This window comes from Bubalus kerabau, chromosome 13 (assembly GCF_029407905.1).
Source record: "Bubalus kerabau isolate K-KA32 ecotype Philippines breed swamp buffalo chromosome 13, PCC_UOA_SB_1v2, whole genome shotgun sequence".
Classification (NCBI taxonomy): domain Eukaryota; kingdom Metazoa; phylum Chordata; class Mammalia; order Artiodactyla; family Bovidae; genus Bubalus; species Bubalus kerabau.
In genome coordinates this window covers 78,213,337-78,229,804 of record NC_073636.1, presented here as the reverse complement: position 1 = coordinate 78,229,804, position 16,468 = coordinate 78,213,337, and the positions used below count along the sequence as shown (strand labels likewise).

The 16,468-nt window shown below is 47.6% G+C and overlaps 1 protein-coding gene across 1 annotated transcript in view; it reads left to right on the top strand.

The window, feature by feature from the left end:
• The window catches only part of KCNB1 (potassium voltage-gated channel subfamily B member 1), a 120,590-nt gene extending 104,840 nt beyond the window's left edge, over nt 1–15,750 (top strand). The window contains exon 3 of the mRNA XM_055545256.1: nt 4,360–15,750. Coding sequence (XP_055401231.1) covers nt 4,360–6,369 — 2,010 coding nt within the window. The 3' untranslated portion in view covers nt 6,370–15,750. The remainder of the gene's footprint in view (nt 1–4,359) is intronic.
• The last annotated feature ends 718 nt before the right edge of the window (nt 15,751–16,468 follow it).

The window sequence follows — 16,468 nt, the reverse complement described above, 5'->3', positions numbered from 1 at the left end:
AATGGGAAGGAAGTCCAAAACGGAGGGAATATATGTTTTTGTGTGACTGACTCATTTTGAAGTACAGTAAAAACTAACCCAACATTGTAAGGCAGCTATACTCCATAAAAAATTAATGAAAAAATAATAATTTGTTCAGGGATACATACATTTGTATTAAAAACTCTACAGAAAAGGGACGAGGATAAAAATTCTGATTGTCTCAGGCATGGAGAAGGACACACCGGAACTGCAGTGTTATTGCTCCGTGCCCTGTTTTTTGGGTGGTGGGTTCACAGGTGTTGGTTTGAATACCGTTCATAAATGTACATAAATTAGGTCTACTTTTGTATGTGTCAGATATGTCACTTTAGAAGGTTACTGTAAAAAAAAAAAAAGAAGGTTACTATAGAATTTTACTTTTTTTTAAATTTATTTTTTTTGAAATATAGCTGATTTACAATGTTGTCATTCCAGTGTACAGCAAAGTGATTCAATTATGCATATATAATTTTACTTTTTCAGTGAGTGCTAATCAAGAAATTAAAACACAAAAGTTTTCTTTTTACGATATGGAACATGCCAGACAGCTATACATGCATGTTAAGTCGCTTCAGTTGTGTCCAGCTCTGAGCAACACTATGGACTGTAGCCGGCCAGGTTCCTCTGTCCATGAGATTCTCCAGGCAAGAACACTGGAATGGGCTGCCATGGCCTCCTCCAGGCAGCTAGAGCAAAAAAAAACAAAAACCAAAACCAAGAAGGTGGTGGAATAACAGGCTGTGGAAGTTCTGCGTGGCGCGACACTCCCTTTCATCTTCCGAGCTGGCCTAGAAAGACACTAGAGCCCTCCTGCTACCTGTGGTACCCCCAGTGCCTTGCAACATGCCTCAGTCGTCGAAGATGGTTAACAAGCAGTAGCCAAATCGAAAACTGACTCTGATCCTGACCTTTCCATGGGTGCTCCAAGCACTTGAGCCCCAGCCAAGAAATACCATGGGAACCAGCTGTCCTAGTTGCTGGGGGTATAGAGATGACTCTCAGAACCCATCCCTGTCCCCTCCAAAGCTCACAGTTTCTGGGCGGTGATGTGCGCACACACACACACACACACCTGTCATAGGCTGTGTGTGCTAAGTGCCCCCAAGGCTTGGCAAAATGATGAGGGAGCCCTGTGGATGGAGTGGTTGGCCCCTCCAGGGATGACCCCTGTAGGGAGAGGCCATGTGGGCTGGATTTTAAAAGACGGATTGGAATTCACTGGACAGAGAGGAAGAGGCACAAACCTGCAGAAATGACCAACAATAGCGTGTGATAAGGGAAGTGTGGAGCCTGGGTACCTGTGGTAGGAGAGACCAAAGAGAGGAGTCAGAGTTCAACCCAGAGGGACTGGCCAACCATGCGTCCTGATCGCAGATTCATTGCAGGGGCCTGAACCCACTCATGCTCACCCAAACAGCACTGGTGTTTGCTTTCAGGATGCGGCAGGCAGTTTCAGGTCAAGGGTGAGAAACGAAGACTAGCCAGCGGCTCGAATGCTGGGTGGTCTGGGCTGATAGGGTGGTGTGTGCTGAGCTATTTCCCCTGTAATGACAGGTGGCATTTATTAGACATTCACTAGGTGCTGCTGGAAGCTGTCCTGAGTGCTCTGTGTGTGCTAACCCATTTAATTTCACAGCAGCTCTCTGAGGTAGATACTGTTATTATCATCCCATTTTGCAGATGAAGAAACTGAGGCTTAGAGAGGTTAAATGCCTGGCTCAAGGTAAGAAAGTGGAAGCTCTGAGACTTGAACCCAAAACAGCCTGACAGCAGAGCCCAAGCTCTTAACTGCAGCCCTCTCCACCCTTTTTCAAATCCTCTGTGTCCTCTCTGCCCCTTTTTCTCTGCCTCTTCCCTTTAATCCCTGGCTTCTCTCAAAGGTTCAGCTTTCTCCGATTTTTTTTTTATGTCTTTTCTGATCCCCTACAACTTGGGGAAAAGTTGCTTGAGGCTTGGGCTTATCATGAAGCTGGTTCAGGCCTAGGTGGTACTCGACCATTTAATTCAGAGGCTCACCATCCCAGTAACCTACCCTCCTCTGGATCCTTGAACTCAAATCTCCCATGGTGGACTGGTTCGGCCCAGCCTGGATTTTCTGTCCACCCCTGAGTCATTCAGCAGTAGTCAGGATCAAATAATACAGGCATAGAGCCCTCACCCCCACCCCCAGCTCTTCAGCAGAGGCAGAAGAAAAAGAGGGGCAAGCCTATGAGAAGAGGACAGTTTTGGGGAGGAGTGAGGAGGGCTGATAGATAAGTTTAGGAGTTTCGATTTTCTCCTGAAGAGGCCTGGAAATTTATTAAGCAGGAGAGTGATGTGATTAGATTTGTATTTTTGAAAAAAAAAGACCCCAGAGCAATGTATTACATCTGCTTGCATTTCTGCCTAAGCTGTAGTCTAGCCTAGGTTCTATTAATTTCTATAAACATCCAGTGAGCCCAAATATCTGGAGTAGACCCTTTTCTCTTTTTTAAAAATGTATTTATTCATTTTATTTTTGGCTGTGCCGGGTCTTGGTTGTTGTGCAGACTTTTCTCTGGTTGCGGAGGGCAGAGGCTGCTCTCTCATTGTGGTATGCAGGCTTCTCATTGCAGAGGCTTCTCTTATTGCTGAGCATGGGCTCCAGAGCTCTCGAGCCTCAACAGTTGCAGCGAGTGGGCTCATAAATTGGGGTTCCTGGACTGCAGAGCGCTCCAGCCCAGCTTCTGTATGCCATGTGGGATCCTCCTGGACCAAGGATCAAACCCATGTCCTCACTACGGGCAGGCAGGCTCTCTACCACTGAGCCACCAGGGAAGCCCCCAGATCCTCTTCTTGATTCAGGGAACTCAAAAGTAGTTAAACTGTGATCCTTAGCCTCAAAAATTCATAGTCATACTCTGGAATTACTAACATGAGACCAGGATATCTATGCCTCCCTGAAAATCATCTGCAAAATCTTGAGTGTTTAGCAAAAAGGTCTGTAGTTTTTATCTCATTTCTAACATAACCTTAAGAGCTCATGTACTGGAGGCAGACAAACCCAGGTAAATATCCTGGCTCTGCAGCTGACTAGCTTTGGAAGCCTAGGTTTCCTCATCTCTTCTCTGGAGGTACAATACGATAATGGGATTGTTGTAAGAGTGAAATAAGGGGACTTTCCTGGTGGTCCCAAAGCAGGGGATCCAGGTTTGATCCCTAGTCAGGGAACTAGGTCCCACATGCCCCAACAAAGGCCTGGAACAGCCAACTAAATAAATATTTTTTTAAAAAGAGAATGAAATGAGCTTTATGGAAAGTGACTAGCACAGTGCCTAGCATACAATGAACACTTGATAAAGGGTAACTTATCATTAGTCGGAGAAGGCAATGGCACCCCACTCCAGTACTCTTGCCTGGAAAATCCCATGGATGGAGGAGCCTGGTGGGCTGCAGTCCGTGGGGTCACTAAGAGTTGGACACGACTGAGCGACTTCACTTTCACTTTTCACTTGCATGCATTGGAGAAAGAAATGGCAACCCACTCCAGTGTTCCTGCCTAGAGAATCCCAGGGACGGGGGAGCCTGGTGGGCTGCCGTCTAAGGGGTCGCATAGAGTCGGACGCAGCTGAAGCGACTTAGCAGCAACAGCAGCATTATCATTAGCATCATGTCAGGAAAGCGGTACCCCAGTCCATAATAGTTATGAACCACTGGTCTAGATCACAAGACAACAAACTATGACTTGCAGGTCAAATTCAATCCACTGCCAGTTTTTATAAATAAAGTTTTATTGAAACAGCTATGTTCATTCATTTTTATGCTACAGCTGCAGAGTTAAGTGGTGGCAACCAAGAATTCATGGGCTTCAAGGTCTTAAATATTTACTATCTCGCCTTTTATAGACAAATTTGACAGACCCTTGGGCTTGATGATTAGCTTTAAACCATTTCAATTATCTGGTTATCAGTTTCCAAGTCTAGGGCTTCCCTGGTGGCTCAGAGGCTAAAGCGTCTGCCTGCAATGCGGGAGACCTGGGTTCAATCCCTGGGTCAGGAAGATTCCCTGGAGAAGGAAATGGCAACCCACTCCAGTGTTCTTGCCTAGAGAATCCCATGGACGGAGGAGGCTGGTGGGCTACAGTCCATGGGGTCGCAGAGTCGGACACAGAGTGACTTCAATTCACTTCACTTTACTTCCAAGTCTATGTGATAAATGAATTTGAATAAATAATCTTTTATCTCAAACATCCAGCCATTAGCTAATTGATGAGATATGAAAATGCTCTTGAGAGTTGAGGAATGTCCTGCAGACCCAGAGTATTAGGATAACCATCCCATTGGTGGTTGTTAACTAAATCCCACTCTCTTCTCCTCACAGATCCTTGCCATAATTTCCATCATGTTCATCGTCCTCTCCACCATTGCCCTGTCTCTCAACACCCTGCCTGAGCTGCAGAGCCTTGATGAGTTCGGCCAGACCACAGACAACCCCCAGCTGGCCCATGTGGAGGCCGTGTGCATCGCATGGTTCACCATGGAGTACCTATTGAGGTTCCTCTCCTCCCCCAAAAAGTGGAAGTTCTTCAAGGGCCCGCTCAACGCCATTGACTTACTGGCCATTCTGCCGTATTATGTCACCATCTTCCTCACTGAATCCAACAAGAGCGTGCTGCAGTTCCAGAACGTCCGCCGCGTGGTCCAGATCTTTCGGATCATGCGTATTCTCCGCATCCTTAAGTTGGCACGTCACTCCACTGGCCTCCAGTCCTTGGGCTTCACCCTGCGGAGGAGCTACAATGAGCTGGGCTTGCTCATCCTCTTCCTCGCCATGGGCATCATGATCTTCTCCAGCCTTGTCTTCTTTGCCGAGAAGGATGAGGATGACACCAAGTTCAAAAGCATCCCGGCCTCTTTCTGGTGGGCCACCATCACCATGACGACTGTTGGGTATGGAGACATCTACCCCAAGACTCTCCTGGGGAAAATTGTGGGGGGTCTCTGCTGCATCGCAGGGGTCTTGGTGATTGCTCTTCCCATCCCCATCATTGTCAATAACTTCTCCGAGTTTTACAAAGAGCAAAAGAGGCAGGAGAAAGCCATCAAGCGGAGAGAGGCTCTGGAGAGAGCCAAGAGGAACGGCAGCATCGTATCCATGAATATGAAGGATGCATTCCCCCGGAGCATTGAGATGATGGACATTGTGGTTGAGAAAAATGGAGAGAATGTGGGTCAGAAAGAAAAAGTGCAAGATAATCACTTGTCTCCCAGCAAATGGAAATGGACCAAGAGGACACTGTCTGAAACCAGCTCAAGCAAATCCTTTGAAACCAAGGAGCAGGGATCCCCTGAGAAAGCCAGATCATCTTCTAGTCCTCAGCACCTGAACGTCCAGCAGTTGGAAGACATGTACAACAAGATGGCCAAGACCCAATCTCAACCCATTCTTAATACTAAGGAGTCAGCCACCCAGAGCAAACCAAAGGAAGAACTTGAAATGGAGAGTATCCCCAGCCCCGTGGCCCCTCTGCCTACTCGTACAGAAGGGGTCATTGACATGCGAAGCATGTCAAGCATCGATAGCTTCATTAGCTGTGCCACAGACTTCCCTGAAGCCACCAGATTCTCCCACAGCCCTTTGGCATCGCTTCCCAGCAAAACTGGAGGTGGCATGGCCCCAGAGGTTGGCTGGCGGGGAGCTCTGGGTGCCACTGGTGGTAGGTTTGTGGAGGCCAACTCCGCCCCTGATGCCAGCCATCACTCCACTTTCTTCATCGAGAGCCCCAAGAGTTCCATGAAGACCACCAACCCCTTGAAGCTTCGAGCTCTTAAAGTCAACTTCATGGAGGGCGATCCCAGTCCATTAGTCCCCATTCTGGGGATGTACCATGACCCTCTTAGGAACCGGGGGGGTGCTGCGGCAGCTGTGGCAGGACTGGAGTGTGCCAGCCTCTTGGACAGGCCTGTGCTGAGTCCAGAGTCCTCCATCTACACCACAGCGAGTGCTCGGACACCCCCCCGGTCACCCGAGAAACACACAGCAATAGCATTCAACTTCGAAGCAGGTATCCACCAGTACATTGATGCGGACACAGATGACGAAGGGCAAGTCCTCTACAGTGTGGACTCCAGCCCTCCTAAGAGCCTCCATGGGAACACTAGTCCCAAGTTCAGTGTCGGGACAAGGTCCGAGAAGAACCACTTTGAAAGCTCCCCCTTACCCACCTCCCCTAAGTTCTTAAGGCAGAACTGTATTTACTCTACAGAAGCATTGACTGGAAAAGCTCCCAGTGGTCCAGAAAAGTGCAAACTTGAGAACCACATCTCCCCAGACGTCCGCGTGTTGCCAGGAGGCGGAGCCCACGGAAGCTCACGGGACCAGAGCATCTGAACCACCCCGACATGGAGGAGAGACTTCTGGCAGGGTCCAAAGAGGGGTGCTGTTCAGCTTACCTGCCGCGGAGGTTTTCTGCATGAACTCTGAAACAGAAAGGCTGTGCAAAGCCCCCAGAAATAAGAGAGACTCCAGAAGAAGCTCCCGTAAAACCTTGAGAGCTGTTAACGGGTCCATCAGAAGAAAAGCCGGCCAAGCCGTGGGGTATGGCGCCTCCTTGTAACAACTCTACTGCCCTCTTTGGAAGATGACAAGAACAGAGCTCGCAGCCACCACTACCACGTTCCAGACACCACCGAGGCCACCTACTCCTCATTCTTTTCTCATGGCTCTCCACCACAGCCTCCGAGGGCAACATCTTCATCCCTCCTGGCTTCTGCTGAAGAAGGATGCTGGAACAGGTGGCCGGTGTTCAAAGAGTGGGTTGACCATTTTGGTTTTGCGTGTTGCCTGGCCACCTCTAGGAACTTCTGTCCATCACCTGCTGGATGGATCCCACCGTTAGAAGGCTACCGGGGATGCTCATGTCCTGGGGAAACCTGCACCATAAGCCAGGATCCCAGCGCAAAACCCTTCCTCAAATGTCTTCATTGACTTCAGTATTCCATAGTACCTGAGATTTTATTTTGAGATATCATCAGGGTGAGTTGCACCACCTGTACTCAATTCTAATTGCCCCCTGGCAATCTGGAAAGGGTTCAGAAGGCGGGTGCTCAGGCAACAGTATGAACTCTGAGCACTGCTTTAGGGTGGAGAAGGAAAATGCTTTCTGTACATCGCTAAGGTAGACTCAAAAGATATGCAAGTGTCAAATATGCAAAAGAATAGCTTATTCAAAGCGACTGTATGTTACTGAAGAACAGAATAAAATCTGTTTGTTTTTTTTAACCTGAAAAAAACAAAAGGAAAAAAAAAATCCCCAATTGAAATGCCCACTTCAGACTTTTGAATCCTTCCTGCTGAGGCAGGGAAAGGACTTATTATAATAGAATTCCTTTTTTGTTTCCTCTGGTATTTAAGTTTTAAGAAAAAAGTTAAAATAAAAAGCACTTTATGTTTTTCAAAAAAAATAGGTTTTACCAGGGACAGTGTCAACATCTCGCACTTTAAAACGAGCATGATTTCCCGTGGGCCACTTCACTGGGACTACAGCTGAGTTTTTGCTCCAGGCGTGTGTCTGGCCACGGTGGGTGATACTGTGCTGGTATTGCTGTCAAAGTCTGTGGGCTCCTTCCCTGCCCCCCTCAAGCTTCCCCTTAACCCTCTTGCATCAGAAAGGGTACTTGGCCCTTGCATGGGGTCCTGTGCTTAAGTCATGTGTATAGGAAACACGAGCATCTCAGAAGAATGATGTAGATGTTTGGGCATTGGGTGTTTTACTCTGTTCTCTTTCTTGTCCACCAGGGGTGGGTGTGTTTTCAGTGTCACTGTCTGTACTAACAGCTCAGCTCTCCTTTCTGCAGCCATCAATGCAGCGAGTACAGACAAAAGCAATAAGTATTTGTGTGCATTGTGAGCAGTTCTGGTCGCTCTCTCTCGGTGTTGGTCTTCCTGTCTTAGTTTGATGACCTGGCGTTGACCTGCCTGATTTTAGTTCAACAGCATGGTGGTGCTGGCCATTCCCCAGTTCAGGAACACTGGGTGGAGCCACTGGTTAGCATGATGCCATGCTGTTGGCCCATCTGTTAGTGAAAATGACACGTTATTGATCTACTTGTCTTCAGTACAATGGGGCAATGTCGTTCTAACACAATGTTGACGGATGGTGTCCCAAGTACAATAGCGTAGTTCTGCCGATCCTCAATATAGTGCCAGGCATTCGTCTTCCTGATGGAACAAAACGTGGTTTGCCTGTCCTTCATAGAATCTGTTGTTGGTCTGCCTGTTAGTACAATGGCACAATCCACCTGTCGTACACAAGCATCACAGAATTGTTCTGCCTGCCCTCTGCACAGTGGCATGAGATTGGGCCAACTGTCACAGGTATGATGACACGGGGTCATTCCACTGCCCTTAAAAACGTTGTGTCCTCCGCTGCATATGCACCTGGTTCGTACTGCTTCTCAGCATCTCCAAGGGCTGTAGATCCCTCCAAGAGGGTGCAGTCCTGTTTTTTGCTGCGTTAACACAGTGTCTGGACTCCGGAAGTACCAGAGTACTCTTCCGTCAAATCCTAAGGGATTTAAGGGGCAGGGAGTACGAGGTTATCCTGGGCTGGTGGCTCACCGGAAAGAGGAAGTGCAGGGCCCCCCAGGTGCTTTGCTGAGCACACAGTACAAGCTGGGGGTCGGTGGAGGAGTGGCTGCAAGACCGTCTTCCCAGGGCCATCTCTCGTGTCTCTTTGTTTCTGTCACCATTCACATCTGCCATCAGCACAAACGTGAAAATTCAGGGAAAACAAACAAATGCTTTTTGATAAAAGTAAATAGTTGTGATTTCCGATTCAGATATTTTTAGAGCTGATGCTATCTGTAAAAATTAATAATAATAATATAGTCTATTTTACATATCAGAAAAGTGAACATGTTTAAATATAGCCATATATAGTGAGAAGGAACTTATCACCCCTTCTTCAAATCGAGGCATTTCATTTGCTGGTTGAAGCAGTCGAGAAGTGTACAGATTAGAAATGATTTCTTTTTTCTTTTTTTTTTTAAACTAATAACCAATTGGTGCAACTCTCCTTGTAACCAAAGGCCCTATCTGCCTTGCGTGGTCATGCAGGACCTATCCCTTTCCTTCCTCATGTATTTTGTCTGAATTTAAAGTAGCATTTTATTGAGTCACTTTTGAAGGATGAATTCAGAAGTATCATGAAGAACCTACCTGTTCAGGCTTAATAGCCAGAGTCCTATAGAGTTCTTATAGAAACAGAATAACTGAAACTCAGCATATACTATGCTTAGAAAGTATTGCATTTTGTTTTGGGTTTTCCTTTTACGTGTGGATGTTATTGTAGGAATATAGTTTTTACCCTGTGCCGATTCAAAATAGAATATTGTAAGTTTCCCCAGGCCCCTATCTGCCAAAAAGAAACATGCCCAGATTTTTTAAGATGTGTACACCCTACTTGTACATGTACTGTGTACGTGCACTGGGAAATCTACCTAAAAGTCTCCACTGAGAAGCTAACCTTGATAGACCGGTGTTGGTAGAGGAGAGAAAAACAATGGTTTGGAGGCAAATACTGCTTTAACCTGGTGGTCCCACCCATTCCTGAACCAATGAAAGTGGGAGGAAAAAAAACAAAAACAAGAAATGTTATTTCATCCCAAAGAAATGAATCTAGGGGCTGGAGGTGGATGGATGCCTGGTCCCTTTGGCACATTCAGTAAAACTCGTCAAGAACCCCAGCAAACTTCCACCATTATCAAAAAGGGCTAGGGACCAGGTCTGGACACAGCTGAGCGTGTGTGTCAAGACACAGGCTTCACGGGACAACGAAAACAAGGGACCAGGTAGCTATGCACTCTGATCACCCGGGGCGCCGTCGCCGACCAGCAGAGAGAGGTGGGCAAGCTCTGGAGGAGTCCGTTTACTCACCTTTTTATCTTGGGGTAAAGGAAACAATAGGACTTCCGTGCAGTAGATTTCTCAGTGCCTTCTTTAGGAGTTTTATCTTAAGCACACTCAATGGGGAGAGAAAAAAGAGGAAAGAACATTCATTCCCACGAAGCCCCTTTCTCTCAAGGCATCGGGGATCGAGAAGGAAGAAGATGATGATGGTGAAACAGCAAAATCCTGAGGAGGCCATTTCCTTTCAACCCACCTGGCTCACCCCTGAGAATTGCTGGTGACACAGACTTTTTCAGACTGATTACCCAACCTCTCCTCCGCGGTGTCTTAGTATCTGTAAGCCTCATCCTTGCCCTTTCTCCTGATAAGATCCACGTTTCTAACGAGAAAAAAAAAAAAAAAAAAAAACAGAACGGTTTTCTCTTCTGTAAAACTGTAATGTATTGTTGATATTTGTAACTATTGTATATTTCTGTCTTGCTCCAAGTCTTGGCTGGAGTGTGTAGTCCATGGGCACGGGGGGAATTTAAAATTTACCAGACAAGGGTTACTAAAGCTCGATCTCTCTCTCTCCCTCTCTCCTTTCCTCATTTCTCTGCCAACTGACTAGTCTCAAGTAACATGACCCCAAGCCTCAGCCTCCAGTCAAGTAACTTTGAATCCTCTGCGAGGGAGGCGAAAAGCCTCTAGCACATGATCCTTTGAGAAAGGACTTTTTCTACCACCATGAAGTTGGCAGGAGATGAAAGAGTCCTCCCGTGACTCCCCCAGCAGGACTGTGGAGAACCTCCAGCCCTGAGCTGAAATTTCCTCACCTCCCATTGCTTATATGACAGCATCCAAATACTTTTACTCAACCCCGGGCGACCCAAACCAGCGCTGGCTACATCCAGAAATAAGAGTTACCTCTGCGTTTTCTGTTGCCATTTTTCTGGCTCTAGAAATATCTGATGCGTGACTATGTCATAGGATGTCTGCGCATCTCAGAGTAGTCTATTTTTCTGTTCAAATAAAATATATATATAATATATATATGTATTTTTAGCAAATTTATAATTGGGCCATTGAGTCTACTTTCTTCTTTTGTAATACACAGTAACATCTTAGGATTTCTATTGTTAGTCATTATCGCAGCTGATGTCTTCTGGTCTCTTTCATTTCCTCCCATTGTTCCTTGGACTGTTTTTTTCTTCTTTTTTATTCTGATTTTCTGGAGGTGAGGAAAGACTTTGGGGTTCTGACGGCCTCATGCATGCATTTTCTAACACAAGGCCTAGAATCTGTTGACCTGTTACTTTCCTCATTCGCTCTGTTCTTGTTTATTGTTCTCAAGAATCCAGAGCACAGATACAAGAGTGAGATCAAGGGGAGCAGGGCTACAGATGGCCCTCAAAATCAGGATGGGATGTGGGCAGGTTTAGCTCATCCCCCACACCCTTCTGCGGTTCTAAAGGGACTGAGTTTTCTTCTTCCCAGAGATCTTGGAATCTAAAATCTCATGCAAGAAAGCCTCCCTCTGGCATTTCTGAGATTCAGAGGACACCAAAACCCCTCCTAGCTGGCCTGTTGCCGGGTCCGGCACCCTGCTGCCTGTGACCGATTGGATCTGAAGATCAGAGCACTTTCAGGTTCTCAAAACCCAGAGAAGATCCTGGACCTCAGATCTCATCCACTTTTAATCAGTTCTGCATTTCAACCCGTGTCCAACAGCCTCACCACCACCCTCGGCCAGACGAGCTCGCAGCCAAATCCTGAGAAGGGACTGTCCCCAGAATCTGCCATCTCATCTCCCCTTCCCTCTCCAGCTGCCTGGCTCCACAGAGCCAGAGATTCGTGGCAAGGATGGTGGTGTTTTTCCAGTTTCCACCTATCAGAAAGTGTCTGGACTGTACCGATAATTCATTCCACCAGGCGGTTTCCAGGCCTTGGGTGGGCCGGCAACATCTCGTGAAGCAGCATCTTCACCAGAAGATGATTCTCCATCCGTCAGTTCGTGCAGGAAGAGGAAGAAAGCCCAGATCATCTCCAGCGGGCATCTGTAGATTGTCATATCCCACCTGCCTTGCTGGGCAGGGCTCTGGCCTCTGCCCAGGTCAGAGATCTGAGCCAAGTCAGGACCCCCTAGATGGCAGTGAACCATCACCCACCAAGTCATCAACCCCAAGGGGAAATCAACAGAACAACGAACGTACCATTCTGGTGTGTATGTTTGTCGCTCAGATGTGTCCAACTCTTTGCAACCCAAAGAACTGTAGCCTGCCAGGCTACTCTGTCCATGAGATTCTCCAGGCAAGATTACTGGAGTGGATTGCCATTCCCTCCTCCAGAGGATCTTCCCAACCCAGGGATCGAACCCTGATTCTTTACCATTTGAGCTACGTTCTGGGCTAAGGCTCTAATCAGAGTTTTCCCACCTCCCCAATTCCCAGTAATCTGGTTTGAAACAAAGCCAAATAAAATAGACAAGATTTTTAAAAAACAAAACTTTTGCACAAGAACAACAACAAAACTGTCTCCCAGCAGGTTGCTAGGCTCGATGGTCAGAAAAGCAACACCCTTGCCTGTGGGTGTCTGTGGGTGGTTCATCTAGGAAATGTTGTGTCGCTGGGGTTTCCATCCACTGCCCCGATATTGTCTGAACCTGGAATTTCTCCTGAACTCCCCCAAATGCCAACTTGAAGAAATAGATGTGGAAGGGAGTCTGTTCGTCGAGTAGCCCCTCTTCTTCACTGCTAACTCTTAACTCTCCATTCCTTCTTGAGGGGATCCTGGAAATATCTAAAGGCTGGATGGGGATGGGATGGAGTGGGGCCGTTCACCTGAAGAAGGGACCACCTAACCACAGGATGGCTGCATGCCAGTCTCTGCAAGTTTCTCCTGTACGAAAGGGACCTGGCAGTCAATTTCAGCTCAGATTAAGAAAGTCCTTCACCTAGACGGGGCTGCCTCCCCATGGAACTTGGTGCCATGTCAGGTCATGAGATCTCTGACACCACAGGTATTTAAAAAGAGGCTACTTGATGTATGAAATGGATGTTGCTGAGGGCACCTAGTACTGCATACCAACTGCATACTGGACTGAATATCCAGGGAACGTCTCTCTCTACCACCTCCTCCCCACCCCCTTCCAGTGTATGCCTGTGTGTGCATGTGTGTGTGTGGTCTGAACATCTGAGCACAGGCTTAAGCCACGGGGGCAAAGGCAGAGGGCGCAGTTAGCAGAAGCTCAGATTCTAGAGTGTGGAGCTTTCTGAGGGGGTATCAGGGAGGGAAGGGGCAGCGGGACACCCCAATCCTCTCTGCTCCCCATCTTGGACGATTGTAGTGACGCCACTGGTCACCTGTCCGTCCCCAGTGCCCTGACAGGGACCACACTGTGTTGGGATGAGGCTCCTGCTCCCCTCGCACAGGCCAGCCACGGAGTGAACCCCCCCTTCTCTGGCTGGCCTGCTCACGGTGCTTCAGCCTTCTGCCCAGATCCTGTGCCCTCGCAGGCCTCAGGCTTTCTGTACAAGAGACACAGTTATCTTTTACCCACTCGCCAGCTGCCTAAGGAACCGACTGGCCAGGCAACGGCAAACAGCATCATCCCCAAAGGGCTTTTCTTTTCAACAAATAAAACAAGAAATCCCATTCCAGACCCTTGAAAGTCCCCACCCAATGAAGGAAGTCCAGAAGGGCCAAAAGAGAGAGACAGCTGCAATCTAGTTTTACTACAAAACGAGGCTTCTGCTATGGCGGCCTGCAGGCGGAACGTCCACATCCAAGGACAGCATTTGACAAAAGAGGTTTTGAATTTCCTCCTAATTGTGGATGGTGGGCCTGGAGGAGTGGGGACTTTGTCCTCAGGGTGACCCCACATCCAGGAAGTCTCAGGTCGCTTCATCACAGGATGAGGGAGAGGTTTGCCTGGATAGTCTGAGCAACTGCCTTCCTCCCAAGCCAAAATTAAACAAAAGCCTGGTTTCCAAGACCCCCCTTGAGGCCCTGTCCTGCAGAAACAGCACAAGTGGCTGGCTGCCATGACATGACCATTTTGGAAAATGAAGAAAACTCCCAATTCTGTCCCATTGGGATGTCCTCCGGAGTCCTGCATGGATCGCCACACACTTCCTGCCTCCCTAAGCTCATCAAGGCTTGGAAAACAAGGAAAGAAGCACGGGAGAAGACGCCCACAGGATTTGCACTTCTCAGTGTGGCTCAGGCCCTCTCGTCTTCACTAGGACTTTGGGAGTCTCTCTCCGATGAGCTTGACATCTGAGCTCCGAGTGCCTGGGGAGTGGGGATGAGGAAGATCAGCAGAGGTCAGGCTGTTTGGCCCCTTTGCTCTCCAGGCCTGTCCTGGCTTCAATCCAAGGTCAAGGAACTCAGGGTTAGCCCCTAACATATGACTTTGGCACCCAACCTGTAGGTTTTGGTTTTGTTTTTGTTTTTTTCAGTGAGTGAGTAAATGTGAAAATGATTGACTTCCGAGTGAATGAATGGATGAGTGAATGGGTGAGGGGAGAGAGGAGCTCATTCTGGAAAGGAGGAAGAAACGGGAGGCCCTCCCATTGAAGCCTGTAAGCCCCAGCATTGCCATCTGTTCTTTGACTCAAGTGGGGGCCAAGATGACAGTCAAATTTTCTGCCCTGAGGGTCTTCTCGGAGCTACACTTCCAGGGGCCCATGGGGGCAGCCCCAGTCTCTTTTTGGCTCTCCTGCCCTGCATTTTCACCCTCAGACCCTACTTTAGCTCACCCTAGCCCATAGCACAAGGTTGTTTTCCAGTAGGCTAAGCCAAGGGTCCGAGGTCACGGTTTCCCCTGGGCTGGGACTTGCTGGGGGCAGGAATGTGGGAGCTGATATCTGAAAACTGGACTGCATTCCCTGAGCCATGGCAGTTGAGCTGGAAAGCAAGGCCAGCCTGTCCTCCAGCTTTCAGAGCCAAGGGTCTTCCTTTTTTTCTGAGCCCAGTGCCCCCCATAGTAGCATGCTCCCTGATCCCGCCAGCTATGACCCTCTGTCTCTCCCAGGAACCACGGGGGTGACATTGAGGCTTTTCTGCCAGCAAAGCCATTCTGATCGCCCCACCCATAACAGGGGCCAAGCCAATCACATTAGCCATAAACGACCAATGTCCTTAGCCACTCTTTTCTTGGAGTCACGTTCATGGGTTCTGTTCATCTCTGGTCAGTTGCCGTCTCTAGTCCTTCCTGTAAAGGTGAAAAACAAACATCACACACACACACACACACACAAGGAAACCAAACAACAAAAAACCCAGTGTCTTTTTATGCATGTGATGAGATGAAATTGTGACCTCCAGCTGCTGTCCTGTCTTGTAAAATACGTCCAAATGTTTAAGAATTTCTAAGCAAATGGTCCCTTAATGAGTCTGCAGAATTCAATAAAAAGGTATGGAGAAAACAGGCGTGGTGGTTTATTTTCTGGAGGGCACAGGGAGGTGAGGATGTGAAGATCTGTAAGGGAGGCTGAACTGGAGAGCCTAGGGACCTAGAGGAGCAGAGCTTACTGTTATTCTTCATCCGAAAGAGAAGAAGCATGAGAATCTAGCTGACTTGTCATCCCAATATACAAGCAGTGGTAACCCAACCCATGCTGTGTCCATGGAATTCCTGTTCTGGTCATTTGACCCTCATGTCAACCATGCCTGGGTATTCCTGATCTTGATACTTCATAAAAATTCTCCTAGTACAAGTTACAACCTCAAATGCCGTTAGGAGTCAAGCAGGTAACATAAATGACGAAAGCAACCCAGGTAAGAGACATAAGGGAGTGGTGGTGAGTGTAGCAAACTTAAGATCACATTTCCTGTCTAAAAGGGTGAACTTGGGACTTCCCTGGAGGTCCAGTGGTTCAAACTTTCTGTGCTTCTAATGCAGGGGACTCGAGTTCAATCCCTGGTCAGGGAAACTAAGATCCCACATGTTATCCAGTGCAGCAAAAATAAATAAATAAATAATTTTTTAAAATAAATAAAAGGGTGTACTCTATTCATCTGCAGCTGGTTGTCACCAAATAGAGATGCAGGCTCAGCAATGCCAGATCTTCAGACTTTTTCAGAGAAGTGAGAAATCTTGATTTTTATGGGAAAGATATCACCTTTTTAGTGTTAACAACTAAATCCTATTTTTTTCCTTTGATCCTGTAGTAGCCAAATGAAAAGCGTGGGCAGGCCGCCCCTGCTCATACGTTGCCCTTCTGTGATCTCCACCTTGACTGACAGGGCTTGATGATTTCTATATTAGTTATCTACTGCTGTGTAACAAATTACCCCCAAGTTTATTATCTCACCCAAACATTTATTATCTCACCCAGATGTTTATTATTCTCACTCCCAAACATTTTTGTGGGTTAGGAATTCAAGAGAGTCTTTAGCTGGATCGTTCTTGCTGAGGTGGGGGCAGTATATATTATGAGGTTCAAACAAGACATCAGCTGCATTCATCTGAAGGCTTGACTGAGGCTGAAAGATCCGATTCCGACATAGTTCAGGAGGCCTCGGGTCCCTACTGGCTGTTGGGAGGAGATCTCGTTTCCTCACCACATGGACCACTCCACAGGACTTCTTGAACGTT